Here is a 23028-nt window from a genome sequence, read left to right on the forward strand (position 1 = left end):
GCTGGGATTACAGCCTGCCACCACGCCCGGCTAATTTTTGTGTGTGGGTATATATATACACACACACACACACACACACACATATATATATATTTTGTGTGTGTGTGTGTATATATATGTGTATATATATATATATTTGTTTTTGTGTTTTTTTTTTTTTCTTTTTAGTAGAGATGGGGTTTCACCATGGCCAGGCTGGTCTCGAACTCCTGACCTCAGGTGATCCGCCCACCTTGGCCACCCAAAGTGCTGGGATTACAGGTGTAAGCCACTGCACCTGGCCTGACTTTTGCTAGCTTTTTACTGGGGTGTTTTACTTTTTACTGATTATTGGTTTTGTATATTAGGTGCATTAACCCTTTGTATGGCATATGTTGAGTCTGTTGGACCAATACAACTTATTGAAGCTTTCCCCCACTGATTTGAAATGCTACCTCTACTGTATACTAAATTAATATATAGGCATATGAATCCATGTCTAGGCTATATACCACAGTGATTGAGTATGTAGTCTGAAACTAGGCTGCCTTGATTCAATTCCAATCTCTCAGGTAGAGACTACTTGGTTTTAAACACCCAAATATCAACAGTTACCTAAATTCCAGCATTGTTAATCTGACAAATGTATAAATAATGTAAAATGTAGTACTACCTAAATATTTGAAAAGTGAGTAATATAAAATATATACTAGAACTGTAGTTCTTAAGTCATATGCCAGGCACTTCATATATATTATTAATTCATTTGATACTTAAAGCACACTAGGGATTTATGCATTATCATCACCACAGGTGATAAAATGAAAGCAAACAGTTAGGTAAATTATACAAAATTATGCAGCAAATAACTGAGAGAGCTTGGAGTTGAATCAACAGGACTTAAATATAAGAAAATTACTGAGGGTGCTGGACCTGAGGAAATGGACCTGAAAGAACCCACCTCTTTGTTTACTTCACACTTGTACCTAGAAGCCTTGTCTCTCTCCAGTTTATTTTCTACAATGCAGCCTTACATGATCATACTCTAAACAAGGAATCAGCAAACTGTGACCTGCCATCCAAGTCTAACCCAAACTAAGAATGGTTTTTGGGAAAAAAAAAAAAATCACAGAAACGGTTTTATGTGACATCAAATTTCAGTGTCCATATATGAACTTTTATTGGAACACAGCCAAACTTATTTGTGTATGTATTGACTATGCCTGCTTTTGCTCTATAATGGCAGAGTTAAGTAAATGCAACAGAGCCCGTATGGCTTGTAAAAAGTCTAAAATATTTACAAAACTTAGCCAAGCATGGTGGCACATGCCTGTAGTCTTAGCTCCTTCGGAGGCTAAGACAGGAGGATTGCTTGAGCCCAGGAGTTCAAGGTTATAGTGAGCTATGATCACACCACTGCATTCCAACCTAGGTGAAAAACCAAGACCCTGACTCAATCAATCAATCAATCAGTCAATCAAAGCATGCAAGAAACAAGCCTAAACTATTTGCTACCTGGCCCTTTATAGGAAAAGTTTCCTAGCCAAAATACTGATAATATCACTCTTCTGTTTAAAATGATTTAGTAACTTCTTATTGCTTTTGAGATAAATTCTAACTTCTTTGTATGGAATAGTAAGTCCCTTTAGTCTCTCTGCTTTCCAGCCATATCAACTTTCTTATGTTGTATGTCTTGTAACTTTTTACCACTGATAATATGCTAATGCAAAAGGACTATTTTCAGGTTAACTGATACACTTTTGTGTGATCCCATTGTGATTCACATGTTATTATTTTTAGTCTTTTACCAAGAGATAACTCAAGGGTAGAAAATCATGTATAAGTAGGAATAATCCTGATTATTTTACAAGCTTTTAATTTCAAAAGAGGTAACATTTTTCAGTCTATAGGCTACAGACCTCTGGCTAGATGAAATTTAGATAGTAAGAATCAATCTATTAAAAAAATAAATTCTTTTAGGCAATTTCTACATGGAACTTTAAATGTATATAGTAGATTCATGAGCTTAAATAGAACTTTCAGGCTTTAATGCTCTTAATATTTTGAGCTTCTTTAAAGCAGACCATGGGCTATAAATAAAGTTATGCATGAAGAGTAACAATGCAGCATTCTGAATTAATGAATGTTTGCTTTTGCAAATAAAAAGGACAGTAAAACGACTTCTATACTTCCCTTATTTTATATTTTCATCTTTTTGGTGTAAAAATCCTCATGGGTTAGGGTTAGCCTATCAGTAGAAAGGCTATTGGATGAAAGTGATTTGAACTAACCTGGATACTTTATATTGTCATTGGCTAAACTGAGACTGAAAGCTGAAACAGGTATGATTTGAGAAAAGTTTAGAAGGTGCCTTTCATGATGTTTGTAATTATTACAACATTAGAAATTACAGAACATAATACCTTGAGAGATAAATTTTACCAGGCACCAAACATTTAAATATACATCTCTTTAGTTCTTATCTTGGCTAGAAAAAAGACTGAAACTATAGACAAAAAAAAATAAAGAAATATGGGGAAAATCTACCATTATTGAGGTAAGTGGCAAAGGTAAAAAGGTGGAGATAAGGAAAAAAGTCAATGGGGCTGGAAAATCTAAAAAGTGTAATTAACTTTCTGACACTGTGATCTCTGCATGTATAGATTTTGATGAAAATAATAAAACCTTCCCTCAATGTAATATGCCTGCTCAATTAGACATCACAAAATGCAGATGACGAATAAAAGAATGTTCACGCTTTTGAAGTTAGATTTTTAATGGTCAATAAAAGTATAATTAATTGAATGACATACAGTTAGAATTTAAATATCAAACTCAATCCAAAGAGGATTGATTTAATGTGATGAATCCATAATATTATCTAACACGTCAAAGCTTAATTTAAACTACAGAATGACTTCACTGTGCAAAAGATTCTGGAAAAGCACCTTCTAGAAGTATTTTTTGCTTTCAAGAAGCTTTTACTCTATTGTTTCTGTGACAGCAATGTAATTGCTATGTAACAGAATATCTGAAACATCAAAGCTTAAACTATAAAATGTCTTAATTGTGCAAAAGATTCAGGCAAAAGCACCTTCTAGAACTATTTCTTCTTTCAAGAACCTTTTGCTCTGTTGTTTCTGTGAAACAATGAAATTGCTGTCTAACAGAATATGCTGGGAAACCAGGAAAGGACTTTTCCTTTGTTCATTTGATCTCAATGTGGCACTGTGGTGCAAGATCTTATAAAACCGAAACCTGATACAGAGTATAAGGATTTGTAAGAAACTGGTCAGTTTTACGTTCTGTAGCTAACAAATGGGAGGGCCAGAGTGTATGTGAATTTAACCTCTTGGATCCACTTTGTACTATAGTTACTCAAAAAATACATGTGAGAACATTCCTACTTTGTTACTCTACACTAAAATCTAAGGGACAAACTGAGCACATTCAAGATCTGTGGGACATGTTTTGCCCTATGTCCTGGATTCTATAGCTTTTCTTCAGAGAATGGATTAGAAAGACATTTAAGATTATTAGATAGATAGGTGTCATCCCCTTGCATCAAGATACATGAGGAGAAAAGTTCAAGAATTATAAATTCTTAGAAAACATAAAAGATCCATTGGAGCCAGCAAAGAAAATGTCAACAAATCAAAAGATACTAGATAGCTATTAACCAGTTTCACGAAAGCAAACCTGCAAGTCAAGATGGAATAATGCTTTCCCACCATGTGTCTAAGCCTGCAAAATGACACTAATCCTTTTTAATGGTCACAAAAGCTGACAACTTACTCAGCCTTAGAACTGAAGGCACAAAATCATCTCCGAAAATGACTCACCATAAAGAGGTCACGAGCACCAATGTCAACAGCTAGGAGAAATGCCTTTTCAAATCTCTGGTACCTACAAGGCAGAAAAAAATGTTATGTTAGTTGTGAACAAGAATATATAAAAGAAAAGAGCTGTTTATGTAACATATTTGCGTGATACTGTTTTTGTCCTTCTCATTGGAAAAATATTTTCAGACAGAAGGGAACTGGCCTACTAGGATCTTCCATATGTGAAAAGTTACTACATTTAGGAGGGGCTGAGGCTCAGAGCCTGTGGAGGCCTTAAGTATAACGTTCAAGAATAAACATAACCCCAAGTAGACACTGCCGACTATGATAGCTTAGAAAATATGTTGCCTCTTCTTGTTAGTACCTCCTGTATTTGCCTGAATCCCTCTCAGATATAGAAATCAAAAGGCAATTGTGTTTATTTTTGTGAATGAAGAGTGTCTCGTACTAGGAAGCTTATTGATTCGTTATATATTCAGTGGAGGTGAGATATACTAAGGAAGAGGTCAGAGGATTAGCAAATTGTACTATTTGTCCATGCATTCACTGCAATTTTGCATTTGTCACCATTCCATTGTAACTATCTGGCAATACTAATTATCCATATATATAAAAATATATATATATTTATATTTTGAGACGGAGTCTCGCTCTGTCGCCAGGCTGGAGTGCAGTGGCATGATCTCGGCTCACTGCAACCTCCACCTCCCTGGTTCAGGCGATTCTCCTGCCTCAGCCTCCTAAGTAGCTGGGAGTAGGTGTGCACCACCATGCCCAGATTTTTGTATTTTTAGTAGAGATGGGGTTTCACCATGTTGGCCAGGATGGTCTCGATCTCTTGACCTTGTGATCTGCCTGCCTCAGCCTCCCAAAATGCTGGGACTACAGGTGTGAGCCACTGTGCTCAGTCAATTTGACACATTTCAAGAAAGAATTGGTGAAATAAAAGTGCATAAATTATGTATAAGTCAGGAATTACACAGAATGTTGCAGAGGAAAAAGAAATTAAAAATATAAAGAGAGGCTAAGCAAATTAGAAAATATGAAAAGTCTAATATGACTACACAGGGAATTAAGTTAATGGTTAAGAATTTCCAGAGATGATAAATGATATGAGACAATCAACACAAAAGAAACAATGTATATCAGCCAGGAGATATAAAAAGGAAATTTAAAATATTCACATTTATAATGGAAATGCAGAACTGAAAAAAAAAAAGAAAATTAGGCTGGGTGCGGTAGCTCACGCCTGTGATCCCAGCACTGTGGGAGGCTGAGATGGTTTTATCACTTGAGGCCAAAAGTTCAAGACCAGGCTGGGCAACACAGTGAAACCCCAACTCTACTAAAAATATAAAAATGAGCCAGGTGTAGTGGTGGGTGCCTGTATTCTCAGCTACTCAGGAGGCTGAGGCACAAGAATTGCTTGAACTCACGAGGCAGAGGTTGCAGTGAGCTGAGATTGTGCCTTTGCATTCCAGAAAAGAAAGAAATAAAAGGCATCTATTAATAAATGGGAAGAGAGGAAGTCAAACTATCTCCCTTCTCAGATGACATGATTCTATACCTACAAAATCCCGTAGTCTCTGCCCAAAGACTCCTACGTCTGATAAACAGCTTCGGCAAAGTTGCAGGATACAAAATTAGTGCAAAAATGAGTTGCATTTCTGTGCACCAATAATGTCCAAGCTGAGAGTCAAATCAAGAATACAATTCCATTCACAATAGCCACAAAAAGAATAAAATACTCAGGAATACAGCTAACCAGGGAGGTGAAAGATCTCTACAATGAGAATTACAAAGCACTGTGGAAAGAAATTAGAGATGACATAAACAATTGGAAAACCATTTCATGCTCATGGATAATAAGAATCAATACTGTTAAAATGGCCATACTACAGATTCAATGTTATTCCTGTCCAACTACTAATGACATTTTTCACAGAACTAGAAATACCTTAGATTTATATGGAACCAGGCCAGGTGCAGTAGCTCACACCTGAAATCCCAGCACTTTGGGAGGCTGAGGTGGGTGGATCACCTTAGGTCAGGAGTTTGAGACCTGCCTGGCCAACATGGTGAAACTCCATCTCTACTTAAAAAAAAACAATACAAAACATTAGCTGGGCATGGTGGCAGGTGCCTGTAATCCCAGCTACTTGGGAAGCTGAGGCAGAAGAATTGTTTGAATCTGGGAGGCAGAGGTTGCAGTGAGCCGAGTTCGCACCATTGCACTCCAGCCTGGGCAACAAAAGTGAAACTACAACTCAAAATTAAAAAAAAAAAAGAAAGAAAAAGAAAAGAAAACTTATATGGAACCAAAAAAAAAAAAAAACACCTGAATACCCAAAGCAATTCTAAACAAAAAGAACAAAGTTGGAGGCATCAGATTATGCACTTCAAACTCCTACAAAGCTACAGTAAACAAAACAGCATGGTATTGGTACGAAAACAGACACATAAACCAATGGAACAGATTAGAGAATATTGGGGGAAAACCCCACCCCCGATATTTATTGTGGGTTCTTTTCTATTCCCTAAGCATCTCAGCTGGTTTGAGAAATAAAGGGAAAGAGTACAAGAGAGAGAAATTTTAAAGCTGGGTGTCCAGGGGAGACATCACACATCAGCAGGTTCCATGATGCTTCCCGAGCCGTAAAACCAGCAAGTTTTTATTAGTGATTTTCAAAAGGGGAGGGAGTGCACAAATAGGGTGTGGGTCACAGAGATCACATACTTCATAAGGTAATAAAATATCACAAAGCAGGGCGAGATCCCAGGACCACCAGATGGGGCGAAATTAAAATTGCTAATGAAGTTTCAGGCACACATTGTCATTGATAACATCTTATCAGGAAACAGGGTTTGAGAGAAGACAACCTGTCTGACCAAAATTTATTAGGCGGGAATTTCCTCGTCCTAATAAGCCTGGAAGCGCTACAGGAGACCAGGACTTATTTCATCCCTTTGACTTCGACTGTAAAAGGCGGCTGCCTTAAGGGGGCCATCTATAGACCTACCTTCAGGGCGCATTCTCTTTCTCAGGGATGTTCCTTGCTGAGAAAAAGAATTCAGGGATATTTCTCCTATTTGCCTTTGAAACAAGAGAAATATGGCTCTGTTCCATCCAGCTCACCGGCGGACAGAAGTCTTATCTCTCTTGTTCCCTGAACATTGCCGTTATCCTGCTCTTTTTTCAAGATGCCCAGATTTCATATCGTTCAAACACACATGCTTTACAAACAGCTTGTGCAGTTAACGCAATCATCACAGGGTCCTGAGGTGACATATATTCTCCTCAGCTTACAAAGAAGATGACGGGATTAAGAGATTAAAGTAAAGACAGGCATAGGAAATCACAAGGGTATTGATTGGGGAAGTGATAAGTGTCCATGAAATGTTCACAATTTATGTTCAGAGATTGCAGTATAGATAGGTGTCAGAAATTATAAAAGTATTAATTTGGGGAACTAATAAATGTCCATGAAATCTTCATAATTTATATTCTTCTGCCGCAGCTTTAGCTGGTCCCTCCATTCGGAGTCCCTGACTTCCTGCAACAAAAGAACTTAGAAATAAAGCCAAACACCTGCAACCAACCATCTGATCTTTGACAAGATAGACAGTAGCGGTAATGGGGAAATGACTTCCTATTTAATAAATGATACTGGAATAACTGGACAGTCATATACAGATGATTTAAACTAGACCCCTTTCTTTCACTGTATACAAAAATCAACTCAAGATGAATTACAGACTTAAATGTAAAATCTAAAACTATAAAAACCTTAGAAGAAAACCTAGGAAATATCGTTATGGACATAGGCCCTGGCAAAGATGTCATGACACAGACTCCACAAGCAATTGCAACAAAAACAAAAAATTGACAAATAGGAAGACCAATTAAACTAAAGAATTTCTGCATAGCAAAAGAAACTATCAAAAAAGTAAACAGAGAACCTACAGAATGGAAGAAAATATTCAAACTGTGCATTTGGCAAAGGTCTAATATCCAGAATCTATAAAGAATTTAAACAAATTAACAGGCAAAAAACTTAAAACCCAATTAAAAAATGGGGAAAGGACATGAACAGACACTTCTCAAAATAAGACAAATACGGGCGGATCACGAGGTCAGGAGATCGAGACCATCCTGGCTAACAAGGTGAAACCCCGTCTCTACTAAAAAATACAAAAAACTAGCCGGGCGAAGCGGCAGGCGCCTGTAGTCCCAGCTACTCGGGAGGCTGAGGCAGGAGAATGGCGTGAACCCGGGAGGCGGAGCTTGCAGTGAGCTGAGATCCGGCCACCGCACTCCAGCCTGGGCGACAGAGCCAGACTCAGTCTCAAAAAAAAAAAAAAAAAAAAAAAGACAAATACTCAGCCAACAAGCATATGGAAAAATCCTCAGCTTCACTAATCGTTAGAGAAATGTGAATCAAAACCACAATGAGATACCATCTCATACCAGTCAGAATGGCTATTATTAAAAAGTCAAAAAACAACAGATGCTGGCAAGGGTGCAGAGAAAAGGGAACACTTATACACTGGTGGTGGCAATGTAAATTAGTTCAGCCACTGTGGAAAGAAGTTTGGAGATTTCTCAAAGAACTTAAAACAGAACTACTATTCAACCCAGCAATCCCATTACTGGGTATGTACCCAAAGGAATATAAATTGTTCTAACATAAAGATATGTGATGTGTGTGTTCATCACAGCACTATTCACAATAGGAAAGACATGGAATCAACCTAGATGCCCACCAATGGTTGACAGGATAAAGAAAATGTGGCATATATACACCATGGAATACTATGCAGTCATATAAAAGAAAGAGATTATGTCCTTTACAGCAACATGGATGGAGTTGGTGGCCACTATCCTAAGAGAATTAATGCAGGAACAAAAGTCCAAATACCACATGTCGTCTCTTATAAGTGGGAGCTAAACACTGAGTACACAGGGACACAAAGAAGGGAACAGTAGATAGCAGGGCCTACTTGAGGCTGGAGTGTGGGAGGAGGGTGAATTTAAAAAGTACCTATCGAATACTGTGCTCATTTGTAGCATAGTTATCCTAGGTGATGAAATAAGCTGTACACCAGACCCCAATGACATGCAATTTACCCTTGTAACAAACCGGCAGATGTACCCTTGAACCTAAAACTGCAAAAAAAAAATAAATAAATAAATAATGATAATAATAATATATACATAAAGTTTAAAAAAAGAAAAAGTTTTTTAAAAAAAGAGAGAGAGAGAAGACACATCATCTACAAAGGAACTACAAATACTGACCCTAGACTTCTCATTGGCAACAATGGGAGGTAGAAGACAGTGAGAAAATATCTTCGAATTATGGAGGAAAAATAAGCATCAAATCTCTGAGCAGAGACTCCTCCAATTTGTCAATTTTTGTTTTTGTTGCAATTGCTTGTGGAGTCTTTGTCATGACGTCTTTACCAGAGCCTATGCCCAGAACAATATTTCCTAGGTTTTCTTCTGAGAGATTTATAGTTTTAGGTTTTACATTTAAGTCTCTAATCCATCTTGAGTTAATTTTTGTATACAGTGAAAGGAAGGGGCCTAGTTTCAATCTTCTGTGCATAGAAAAATTCTAAACTTGAATGTACTTAATAAAATACGCTTGAAAATCTATAAAGCAAAACATGAATAGAATTAAAACAAATGATCAGCCTACCATCACTGTGTGAGACTTTAAGGTTTATCTCTAAATTTATGCTAGTCTAAGCAGTGAGAAAATTAGAAAGAAATAGGAGACTTAACATAATTACAAAGTTATATTTATTGAATACACAGGACCTAAATCAGAGAACCTTAAATCTTTTTTTTCTTTTTTTTTTTTTTGAGACAGAGTCTTGCTCTGTTGCCCAGGCTGGAGTGCAGTGGCGTGATCTCAGCTCACTGCAAACTCTGCCTCCTGGGATCGCCATTCTCCTGCCTCGGCCTCCCGAATAGCTGGGACTACAGGCACCCGCCACCACACCTGGCTAATATTTTGTATTTTTAGTAGAGACGGGGTTTCACCATGTTAGCCAGGATGGTCTCGATCTCCTAACCTCATGATTCACCCACCTCGGCCTCCCAAAGTGCTGGGATTACAGGTGTGAGCCACCACGCTCAGCCCAGAGAACCTTAAATCAGAGAATACACATTCTTCTCAGGCCCAAATGGGATATCTACAAGATTATATTATGTAGTAAGTAAAAAAGCATGTCTCATTATATTTTAAAGATTATAATTAATCCATCAACAATGTAATTAAGTTTGACAAAAAAATAGGCAATATATTCATATGTACTTAGAAGTGAAGTCATTAGTCAAAGAAGAAATCATAATAGAAATTTTAAAATACTTAAATAAATGCTAATACTATAAAAAACACTTGAGCAAATGAGGCATTTGAAGGGAAATCTATAGCCTTAAGTGCTTGTGTTGAAAATAGGATTAAAAATTGATAAACTAAATATCCAACTTAATAATTTAGAAAAATAGCAGAATAATCTCAAGAAGGCAGTGGAATAACATGTTTGAAGTATTGAAAGGAAGAAACACACACAAAATTTTATATGTAGCAAAGACTCACAAATGAAGGTGTAATAAAGATATTTTCATGGAAGAAACTAAGAAAATTTATCACAAGTAGAATTACACCATAAGAAAGACTAGAAGTTGTTCTTTAGGCTAAAATAAATGCTAGATGGAAATGCAGATCTCCAAGAAAGAATGAAAAGTAGGAGAAATGGTAAATACATGGGCAAATATAAGGAACTCCATTACATTTATTTAATATACACTTGTCTGTTGAAAGCAAAAATTAAAACATTTTGTGAAGGTTATAACATGTAGGTAATGTATATGGCAACAGTAGCATAAAGGATGGGGTAAGGTGGGTAAAGGAACCGATTCAGTTCATTTCAAGATTTCTACATTTTACATGAAGTGGACTATGTGAAGATTTCTACCTTTTAATTGTAAGTGGACTGTAGAACAGTAAGGATATAAATGTAACCCTTACAGCAACCATTAAAAAAACAGTACAAGTAGGTATGACTAAAAAAGCAAATAAATAAAAAATCTGGAAAATATTCAAATAATCCAAAGGAGGAAGGAAAGGAGGAGTGAAGAAACGAAAATTAGTAAAAATTAGTACAAACAGAAAGCAAAATGGCAGACTGAATTCCAGCTACATCCCTAATTACATTAAATGTTAATGAACTTAACATTCCAATCAAGAGACAAAGACTGTCACAAAAGAGCAAGCATCAAATATACGCTGCTTGTAAGAAATCCACTATAAATATACAAACACAGATAGTTTGAAAGTACATAAATAGAAAAGTATAAATATGAAAAGGCTAGAATGGCTATAATTATCAGACATAATATAATTTTTAAAACAGTATTAAAGGAGAGACATTTCATAATGATAAAAACACCAGTTCATCAGGAAGACCTAACAATCATGAGTGTGAATGTCTTAAATATATGAAACAAAAAAAGGTAACAATTAAAGAAGACAATTACATTAACAGTTGCTTTTAGCACTCCTCAATCAGCAAGTTAAAATGGAAAGTTAAACAAATAAATAGATGACCTCTATCTTCATGTAACTGATATTATAGAACACTATCAGTCTGAAGTACCAAAAAGCGTGTCTCTATTATCAGAGTGTATATATATGTATATATATATACTTTGTGTGTGTATAGATAAACTCAGTGTGTGTGTGTGTGTGTGTGTGTATCCATCTACACGAGAGCTCCTTATTGATTCTGTTACTTTGCTCATTTATTGCTTCATTTTTGTCTCTTTGACCAGTCTTAGACTGAAAATGTCATGTGCAAATTAACTACTGGTTGGCTTTTGTCTGTTTCTTCTGATATCTCCTACAATTTCTGCTTTATGAAGATGCCTATCATTTTATTTGGTACACAGATATAACTTTTATTATTATGAAAGGTAGCCCACAGGCCAGGTGCGGTGGCTCAAGCCTGTAATCCCAGCACTTTGGGAGGCCGAGACGGGCGGATCACGAGGTCAGGAGATTGAGACCATTCTGGCTAACACGGTGAAACCCCGTCTCTACTAAAAAATACAAAAAACTAGCCTGGCGAGATGGCGGGCACCTGCAGTCCCAGCTACTCGGGAGGCTGAGGCAGGAGAATGGCGTAAACCCGGGAGGCGGAGCTTGCAGTGAGCTTAGATCCGGCCACTGTACTCCAGCCTGGGCGACAGAGCAAGACTCCCTCTCAAAAAAAAAAAAAAGAAAAGAAAGAAAGGTAGCCCACAGCATTGTAGAGTGACTTCTTTGTTCTGTTTAATAACCTGTGGCATAATTCTGTCTTGTTATTCAGTATATAACAATCCCTGCTTAGTTTGTATTTTTTTCCATGTGGCAACTTTGCTTTACTTTTTAAAAAATTGTTTTGATTTCGTATTTGTTTTGTATTTAGGAATGTTTACATTTTTATAAACTCAAATATGTGTAATTATTGTAATTCTCTTGAGCTCCCTTTTCTTCTTTTGTCTTCTTTTTACATATCACTTTACTGAGGCATTAATGACACACAAAAAGCCGTACATATTTAATGTATACAATTTGATTCATTTGGAGGGAAGTAGACACCACTGAAGCTATTACTGAGAGGTGAAGCCAGCTGGGCTTCTGCGTCGGGTGGGGACTTGGAGAACTTTCCTGTCTAGCTAAAGGACTGGAAATGCACCAATCAGCACTCTGCGACCAGCTAATTGGGTAGGGCTAAAGGTTTGTAAACACACCAATCAGCACTCTGCCAAAATGGACCAATCAGTTCTCTGTAGAATGGACTAATCAGCAAGATGTGGGTGGGGCCAGATAAGGGAATAAAGGCAGGCTACCCGATCCAGCAGCAGCAAGTCCCTCGGGTCCCCTTCAGTGCTGTGGAAGCTTTGTTCTTTTGCTCTTGGCAATAAATCCTGCTGCTGCTCACTCTTTGGGTTGCGTCGCCTTTATGAGCTGTAACACTCACCACAAAGGTCTGCGGCTTCACTCCTGAAGCCAGCGAGACCATGAACCCAGCAGGAGGAACGAGCAACTCCAGATGCCCGGCCTTTAAGAGCTGTAATACTCACCGCAAAGGTCTGCGGCTTCACAACTGAAGTCAGCGAGACCACAAACCTACCAGAAGGAAGAAAGTCCAGACACATCCAAACATCACAAGGAACAAACTCTGGACACACCATCTTTAAGAACTGTAACACTCACTGCGAGGGTCCGCGGCTTCATTCTTGAAGTCAATGAGACCAAGAAACCACCAGTTCTGGACCCATTACCACACTCAATGCCATAAACATATCTATCACTATTCAAACATTTCCTCTTACTCTCTTAATTTTTACTTTTTCTTTTTGACACAGGGTCTCACTCTGTCACCCAGGCTGGAGTACAGTGGTGCAATCATGGCTCACTACAGCCTGAACCTCCCAGGCTCAGGTGATTCTCCCACCTCAGCCTCCTAAGTAGACTGGGGCTACGGGTACACACCACCATGCCTGGCCAAATTTTTGTATTTTTTGTAGAGAGGGGGTTTCGACATGTTTCCAGGCCAGTCTCGAACTCCTACGTCAAGCCATCTGCCAGTCTCGGCCTCCCAAACTGCTACAGACATGAGCCACCATGCCTGGCCCTCTTAATTTGTTTACTTTTGTGATAAGAACACTTAAGATGTACCCTATTAGCAAATTTTTAAGTATACAGTACAGTATTTGTTCCTGGCTTATTTTACTCAGCAAAATGTGCTCTGGGTTCATCCATGTTGTAATTTTCTTTACTTTATAAGAAAAAATGATATTGTATTTATGTAAATACCACACTTTTTTTGCAAGTAAATAGCTTTTATTGATTGTACTGCAATATAAGTGAATGATACAGATATTAATAGAATTTTCTAAGTATTTGAATTCTATTTAATTCTGCTAAGAATTAGAGATGGACTAATCCTCACAGAACTTCCTAATTTGCCTTGTAAATGAAGTTGGTACTGTGAATTTTATTATTCCGGTTTTGGATATCAATGTTTCTCAATTTTTTTCATTATTACCCTTCAACCAAAGGTCCTTTTGTTTTTAAAAATTTTAAATGTGAAATATCCAAATTTTTCCAGGGCTGACTGAATTTCCTTTGTATCCTTTGCCTAACAACTCTCCTTTTCCAGAATGCCTCATTTCCCTACTTTCTGGTAACCACCATCCTATTCTGTATCACTGTGAGTGCAACTTTTTTTCATTACACATATAAGTAAAATCATGTGTTTTTTTGTGTCCGGCTTATTCACTTAAAAATGTCCTCCAGGTTCATTCACATTGTTGTAAGTAGCAGGATTTCCCTCTTTTTAAAGGCTGAATAATATTCCATGATAAAGATATTTACTCATTTCTTTATCCATTCAACTTTTGAGGGAAAACTAGGTTGTTTCCGTATCTCGATTGTTGTGAATAATGCTGCAATGAGCATGAGAGTATAGATGTCTCTTCAAGATAGTGATTTCATTTCCTTTAGACATATACCTAGAAGTAGGATTTCTGGAACATATGATAATTTTAGTTTTATTTATTAAAATTTATGTTCTAGGTACATGTGCACAACGTGCAGGTTTCTTACATACGTATACATGTGCCATGTAGGTGTGCTCCACCCATTAACTCGTCATTTACATTAGGTATATCTCCTAATGCTATCCCTCCCCACTCCCCCCACCCAACAACAGGCCCCGGTGTGTGATGTCCCCCCCCCCGTGGCAAGTGTTCTCATTGTTCAATTCCCACCTATGAATGAGAACATGTGGTGTTTGGTTTTCTGTTCTTGTGATAGTTTGCTGAGAATGATGGTTTCCAGCTTCATCCATGTCCCTAGAAAGGACACAAACTCATCCTTTTTTATGGCTGCATAGTATTCCATGGTGTATATGTGCCACATTTTCTTAATCCAGTCTGTCATTGATGGACATTTGGGTTGGTTCCAAGTCTTTGCTATTGTGAATAGTGCCGCAGTAAACATACGTGTTTATGTGTCTTTATAGCAGCATGATTTATAATCCTTTAGGTATATACCCAGTAATGGGATGGCTGGGTCAAATGGTATTTCTAGTTCTAGATCCTTGAGGTATTGCCACACAGTCTTGCACAATGGTTGAACTAGTTTAGAGTCCTACCAACAGTGTAAAAGTGTTCCTATTTCTCCACATCCTCTCCAGTACCTGTTGTTTCCTGACTTTTTAATGACTGCCATTCTAACTAGTGTGAAATGGTATCTCATTCTGGTTTTGATTTGCATTTCTCTGATGGTTAGTGGTGATGAGCATTTTTTCATGTGTCTGTTGGCTGCATAAATGTCTTCTTTTGAGAAATGTCTGTTCATATCCTTTGCACACTTTTTCATGGGGTTTTTTTTTCTTATAAATTTGTTTGAGTTCTTTGTAGGTTCTGCATATTAGCCCTTTGTCAGATGAGTAGATTGCAAACATTTTGTCTAATTGTGTAGGTTGCCTGTTCACTCTGATGGTAGTTTCCTTTGCTGTGCAGACGCTCTTTAGTTTAATTAGATCCCATTTGTCAATTTTGGCTTTTGTTACCATTGCTTTTGGTGTTTTAGACATGAAGCCCTTGCCCATGCCTATGTCCTGAATGGTACTGCCTAGGTTTTCTTCTAGGGTTTTTATGGTTTAAGGTCTAACATTTAAGTCTCTAATCCATCTTGAATTAATTTTTGTATAAGGTGTAAGGAAGGGATCCAGTTTCAGCTTTCTAATTATGGCTAGCCAGTTTTCCCAGCACCATTTATTAAATAGGGAATCCTTTCCCCATTTCTTGTTTTTGTCAGGTTTGTCAAAGATCAGATGGTTGTAGATGTGTGGTATTATTTCTGAGGGCTCTGTTCTGTTCCATTGGTCTGTATCTCTGCTTTGGTACCAGCACCATGCTGTTTTGGTGACTGTAGCCTTGTAGTATAGGTTGAAGTCAGGTAGCATGATGCCTCTAGCTTTGTACTTTTGGCATAGGATTGTCTTGGCAATGCAGGCTCTTTTTTGGTTCCATATGCACTTTAAAGTAGTTTTTTCCAATTCTGTGAAGACAGTCATTGGTAGCTTAATGGGAATGGCACTGACAAATAAATTACCTTGGGCAGTATGGCCATTTTCATGATATTGATTCTTCCTATCCATGAGCATGGTATGTTCTTCCATTTGTTTGTGTCCTCTTTCATTTCACTGAGCAGTGGTTTATAGCTCTCCTTGAAGAGGTCCTTCATATTGCTTATAACTTGTATTCCTAGATATTTTATTCTCTTTGAAGCAACTATGAATGGGAGTTCATTCACAATTTGGCTCTCTGTTTGTCTGTTAAGAATGCTTGTGATTTTCACACATTAATTTTGTATCCTGAGACTTTGCTGAAGTTGCTTATCAGCGTAAGGAGATTTGGGGCTGAGACAATGGGGTTTTCTTAACATACAATCATATCATCTGCAAACAGGGACAATTTGACTTCCTCTTCTCCTAACTGAATACCCTTTATTTCTTTCTCTTGCCTGACTGCCCTGGCAAGAACTTCCAACACTATGTTGAATAGGAGTGGTGAGAGAGGGCATCCCTGTCTTGTGCCAGTTTTCAAGGGGAATGCTTCCAGTTTTTGCCCATTTGGTATGATATTAGCTGTGGGTGTGTCATAAATAGCTCTTATTGAGATACGTTCCATCAATACCGAATTTACTGAGAGTTTTTAGCATGAAGGGCTGCTGAATTTTGTCAAAGGCCTTTTCTGCATCTATTAAGATAATCATGTGGTTTTTGTCTTTGGTTCTGTTTATATGGTGGATTATGTTTATTGATTTGCATATATTGAAGCAGCCTTGCATCCCAGGGATGAAGCCCACTTGATCATGGTGGATAAGCTTTTTGATGTGCTGCTGGATTCAGTTTGCCAGTATTTTATTGAGGATTTTTGCATCGATGTTCATCAGGGATATTGGTCTAAAATTCTCCTTTTTTGTTGTTTCTCTGCCAGGCTTTGGTATCAGGATGATGTTGGCCTCATAAAATGAGTTAGGGAAGATTCCCTGTTTTTCTATTAATTGGAATAGTTTCAGAAGGAATGGTACCAGCTCCTCTTTGTATCTCTGGTAGAATTTGGTTGTGAATCCATCTGGTCCTGGACTTTTTTTGCTTGGTAGGTATTAATTATTGCCTCCATTTCAGAACCTGTTATTGGTCTATTCAGGGATTCAACATCTTCCTTGTTTAGTCTTGGGAGAGTGTATATGTCCAGGAATTTATCCATTTCTTCTAGGTTTTCTAGTTTATTTGCATAGAGGTGTTTATAGTACTCTCTGATGGTAGCTTGTGTTTCTGTGGAGTCAGTGGTGATATCCCCTTTATCACTTTTTATTGCGTCTATTTGATTTTTCTCTTTTCTTATTAGTCTTGCTAGTGGTCTATCAATTTTGTTGATATTCTCAAAAACCAGCTCCTGGATTCATTGATTTTTTTGAAGGGATTTTTGTGTCTGTATCTCCTTCAGTTCTGTTCTGATCTTAGTTATTTCATGCCTTCTGCTAGCTTTTGAATGTGTTTGCTCTTGCTTCTCTAGTTCTTTTAATTGTGATGTTAGGGTGTCAATTTTAGATCTTTCCTGCTTTCTCTTGTAGGCATTTAGTGCTATAAATTTCCCTCTACACACTGCTTTAAATGTGTCCCAGAGATTCTGGTATGTTGTATCTTTGTTCTCATTGGTTTCAAAGAACATCTTTATTTCTGCCTTCATTTTGTTATGTACCCAGTAGTCATTCAGGAGCAGGTTGTTCAGTTTCCATGTAGTTGAGTGGTTTTGAGTGATTTTCTTAATTCTGAGTTCTAGTCTGATTGCACTGTGGTCTGAGAGACAGTTTGTTATAATTTCTGTTCTTTTACATTTGCTGAGGAGTGCTTTACTTCCAGCTGTGTGGTCAGTTTTGGAATAAGTGCGATGCGGTGCTGAGAAGAATGTATATTCTGTTGATTTGGGGTAGAGAGTTCTGTAGATGTCTATTAGGTCCACTTGGTGCAGAGTTCAGTTCAATTCCTGGATATCCTTGTTAACTTTCTGTCTCCTGGCTCTGTCTAATGTTGACAGTGGGGTGTTAAAGTCTCCCATTATTATTGTATGGGAGACTAAGTCTCTTTGTAAGTCTCTAAGGACTTGCTTTATGAATCTGGGTGCTCCTGTGTTGGGTGCATATATATTTAGGATAGTTAGCTCTTCTTGTTGAATTGATCCATTTACCATTATGTGATGGCCTTCGTCTCTTCTGATCTTTGTTGGTTTAAAGTCTGTTTTATCAGACTTTAAAAAAAGCAACTCCTGCTTTTTTTGTGTTTCATTTTCTTGTTAGATCTGCCTCCATCCCTTTATTTTGAGCCTATGTGTGTCTCTTCACATGAGATGGGTCTCCTGAATACAGCAAACTGATAGGTCTTGACTCTATCCAATTTTCTAGTCTGTGTCTTTTAATTAGAGCATTTAGCCTGTTTACATTTAAGGTTAATATTGTTATGTATGAACTTGATCCTGTCATTATGATGTTATCTGGTTATTTTGCTCGTTAGTTGATGCAGTTTCTTCCTAGCATCGAAGGTCTTTACATTTTGGCATGTTTTTTCATTGGCTGGTACCGGTTTTTCCTTTCCATGTTTAGTGCTTCCTTCAGGAGCTCGTGTAGGACAGGCCTGGTGGTGACAAAATCTCTCAGCATTTGCTTGTCTGTAAAGGATTTTATTTCTCCTTCACTTATTAGGAAGCTTAGTTTGGCTGGATATGAAATTTTGGGTTGAAAATTCTTTTCTTTAAGAATGTTGAATATTGGCCCCCACTCTCTTCTGACTTGTAGAGTTTCTGCTGAGAGATCTGCTGTTAGTCTGATGGGCTTCCCTTTGTGAGTAACCCGACCTTTCTCTCTGGCTGCCCTTAAGATTTTTTCCTTCGTTTCAACTTTGGTGAATCAGACAATTATGTGTCTTAGAGTTGCTCTTCTCGAGGAGTATCTTTGTGGCATTCTCTGTATTTCCTGAATTTGAATGTTGGCCTGCCTTTCTAGGTTGGGGAAGTTCTCCTGGGTAATATCCTGCAGAGTGTTTTCCAACTTGGTTCCATTCTCCCTGTCACTTTCAGGTACACCAATTAGACGTAGATTTGGTCTTTTCACATAGTCCCAAATTTCTTGGAGGCTTTGTCCATTTCTTTTTACTCTTTTTTCTCTAAACTTCTCTTCCCACTTCATTTTATTCATTTGATCTTCAGTCACTGATATCCTTTCTTCCAGTTGATCAAGTCGGTTACTGATGCTTGTGCATTTGTCACATAGTTCTTGTGTCATGGTTTTCAGCTCTATCATGTCATTTAAGGACTTCTCTACATTGGTTATTCTATTTAGCCATTCATCCAGTCTTTTTTCAAGGTTTTTAGATTCTTTGCGGTGGGTTCGAACTTCCTCCTTTATCTTGGAGAAGTTTGATCATCTGAAACCTTCTCTCAACTTGTCAAAGTCATTCTCCGTCCAGCTTTGTCCCATTGCTGGCAAGGTGCTGCATTCCTTTGGAGCAGGAAAGGCACTCTGATTTTTAGAATTTTCAGCTTTTCTGCACTGCTTTTTCCCCATCTTTGTGGTTTTATCTACCTTTTGTCTTTGATGATGGTGATGTACTGATGGGGTTTCGGTGTGGGTGTCCTTTCTGTTTTTTAGTTTTCCTTCTAACAGTCAGGACCTTCAGCTGCATGTCTGTTGGAGTTTGCTCGAGGTCCACTCCAGACTCTGTCTGCCTAGGTATCAGCAGCGGAGGCTCCAGAAGAGTGGATATTGCTGAACAGCAAATGTTGCTGCCTCATTGTTCCTCTGGAAGCTTCGTCTCAGAGGGGTACCCAGCTGTGTGAGGTGTGAGGTGTCAGTCTGCCCATAGTGGGGGATGTCTCCCAGTTAGGCTACTCGGGAGTCAGGGACCCACTTGAGCAGGCAGTCTGTCTGTTCTTAGATCTCAAACTCTGTGCTGGGAGAAACACTACTCTCTTCAAAGCTGTCTGACAGGGACATTTAAATCTGCAGAGGTTTCTGCTGCCTTTTGTTTAGGTATGCCCTGTCCCCAGAGGTGGAGTCTACAGAGGGAGGCAGGCCTCCTTGAGCTGCAGTGAGCTCCACCCAGTTTGAGCTTCCTGGCCGCTTTGTTTACCTACTCAAGCCTCAGCAATGGCAGGCCCCTTTCCCTCAGCCTCACTGCCGCCTTGCCATCAGATTTCAGACTGCTGTGCTAGTAATGAGGGAGGCTCCGTGGGCGTGGGACCCTCCGAGCCAGACACGGGATATAATCTCCTGGTGTGCCATTTGCTAAGAGCTTTGGTAAAGCACAGTATTGGGGTGGGAATGACCCGATTTTCCAGGTGTTGTGTGTCACGGTTTCCCTTGGCTAGGAAAGGGAATTCCCTTCCTCCTTGTGCTTCCTGGGTGAGGCGATGCCTCACCCTGCTTCAGCTCTCGCCCAGTGGGCTGCACCCACTGTCCTGCACCCACTGTCTGACATGCCCCAGTGAGATGAACCCAGTACCTCAGTTGGAAATGCAGAAATCACCCATCTTCTGTGTCGCTCACGCTGGGAGCTGGAGGCTGGAGCTGTTCCTATTCAGCCATCTTGGTACCACCCGATAGTTTTATTTTTAATATTTTGAGAAACCTTTATACTGTTTTCCACAGGAGTATACCAGCTTACATTCCCACCAAGTGGTGTCCTTTTATGTACATTCTTGCCAGCCACTTGTTACCTTTTGACTTTTTGGTTACAAGGTATCATAACAGATGTAAGTTGTTATCTCTTTGTGCTTTGATTTTCTTTTCCCTGATGATTAGTAATGTCAAGTATCTTTTCACATACCTTTTGGACATCCATGTATCTTCTTTGGAAAGATGTTTATTGAGGTCCCTGTGGTTGTTTATTTGCTATGGAGTTGTATGAGTTCCTTATATATTTTGGATATTGACCCCCTTCCCAACTATATGGTTTGCAAATATTTTCTCTCATTCAGTTGGTTGCCTTTCATTTTGCTGATTTTTTTTCTTTGCAGTACAGAAACTTTTTAGTTTCATGTGGTTTCATTTCTTTATTTTTCCTTTTGTTGCCTATGATTCTGATATCAAATCTAAAAACTCATTGCCAAGACCAATGGCAAGCAATTTTACCTCTTTGTTTTCTTCTAGCAGTTTTAGTTTCAAGGTTTTATGCTTAAGTCTTTAATCCATTTTAAGTTAACTTGCTTGTATGGTATAAGAGAAGCATGCCTCTTAGAACTGTTTTGCTGCATCTAGTTACATTTTGGTATATTGTGTGTTTCATCCTTAGGATGCATATGTTCACTGTTCCCCAAGGCCTTGTTTTTTGTTTTTTTGTTTTTTTGTTTTTGTTTTTTTTTTTTTGAGACAGGGTCTTGCTCTGTCACCGAGGTGGGAATGCACTATCATGGCTCACTGCAGCCTCGACCTTCCAGGTTCAAGGATCCTCCCACCGCAGTCTCCCAAGTAACTAGGACTACAGGTATGCACCACCACATCAAGCTAGTTTTTCTATTTTTAGTAGAGGCAGGGTTTTGCTCTGTTGCCCAAGCTGATCTTGAGCTCAAGCAATTCACCCCCCTTGGCCTCCCAAAGTGTTGGGATTACAGGCATAAGCCATCATGCCTAATTTTTTTAAAGCCATCGACCATTTTTTTTTTAAGCCAGATTTGACACCATGTAGAATAGCTTGGAAAGATATAAAATCCTTGGCCCATCCCCTTTTTCCTTGAGCATTTTGTAGTCACTGCACCAATGTTCTCTTGTTGGTACAAAATCTCATGTTAACTTGATTATTTTTACCCTTTCAAAATGATTTAATGTTTGGCCTGGAGACTGGGAGGATATATTATCTTTAAAGTCTGTTTTACTAAGATATTTCATGGAACAGTCTGACTGGGTTAATTTTCCAGGTACACGGTGAGTTCTTTCAGTATGTACATTCAAGTCATCTATTTCAGGAAAGATATCTCGAATGTTTTAAATCACCTACTGACGTATGACTCATTTGTAATAAAATTCACCTATTTAAGTAAATAGTGCAAGGGGTTTAGATGAATGTATAGTTATAATAACTACAATCAAGATAAGTATTTTTTAAATCATCTCAAAAAAGTTTCCATGTGCTATTTTTGCAGCAAATGCCCTTAGTCCACCCATGTCAGGCTTTGAGAAACAATTCATCTATCTTGTTTCTGTCACTATACTTTTGCTTTTTTCCCTAGCAAGTCATATGTGTGATATCAAACAGAATAAAGTCTAAATTGTATCAGGCTTTGCTTTTCCTTTTCAAGAATATCATAAATGGAATAATGCAGAATGTATTGTTTTTAACTTTCTTTTCATAAATCTTTAGAGATTCATCCATTTTGTTCAGGCAGCTAGTTTTTAAAAATTGAGTAGCATTAATCAACAGGTTTTTTAATACATTTACCAATTGGTAGTCATTTGAGATGTTCCTATTTGGGCCTGTTATGAATAATGGTGATTTAAGTATTCATGTACAAGTTCTTGTGTGGAGACGTATTTTTAGTTCTCTTAGAGGGGAGTTTTATATATATATATATATATATATATATATACACACACACACACACACGTTTACTTATATTTGTACATTCTTACCATTCTAATCATATTCTAATAATTCTAATCATATGATTAGAATGGTTAGAATGTATAAATATAAATATATATCTCCCCCCTAAGAGAAATACATATATATGTATGACTAGAATGGTTAGAATTATTGGGTAATATGGTAAATGTATTCTTAAAAGGAACTGCTGAACAATGCTCCAGTATGGTTATAACATCTTATATATCCAAGAGCAACACAGAAAATTTCCAGTATATCCATATCCTCCCCAATACTTGGTATTATTTGTCTTCTAAATTTTATCCTTCTAATGGTTCCTGACGTAGTGGCTTCTTATTTTTATGTAAAACTTATATTTCTCTGATGACTAATGATGTTGAACATTGTTCATGTGCTACCTAGACATCCATATTTTTTCTTTGGTAATGTGTCTCTTCAAATCTTCTGTCCATTTTTTACTGAGTTATCTTACTGTTAAGTG

At 37.9% G+C, this 23028-nt stretch overlaps 1 protein-coding gene across 12 annotated transcripts in view; it reads right to left on the reverse strand.

Annotated features, from left to right (window-relative positions):
- The window catches only part of WDPCP (WD repeat containing planar cell polarity effector), a 479815-nt gene that overhangs the window by 199232 nt on the left and 257555 nt on the right, over positions 1–23028 (reverse strand). For all 12 annotated transcript variants that reach the window (XR_002516673.2, XR_002516674.2, XM_021924873.2 and 9 more), the window contains one exon: positions 3822–3885. Coding sequence is in view for 10 of the 12 variants with exons in the window: in XM_021924873.2 (XP_021780565.1) it covers positions 3822–3885 (64 nt within the window). In the remaining 2 variants the exon portion in view is untranslated. The remainder of the gene's footprint in view (positions 1–3821; positions 3886–23028) is intronic.

This window comes from Papio anubis, chromosome 14 (genome assembly GCF_008728515.1).
Source record: "Papio anubis isolate 15944 chromosome 14, Panubis1.0, whole genome shotgun sequence".
NCBI lineage: Eukaryota > Metazoa > Chordata > Mammalia > Primates > Cercopithecidae > Papio > Papio anubis.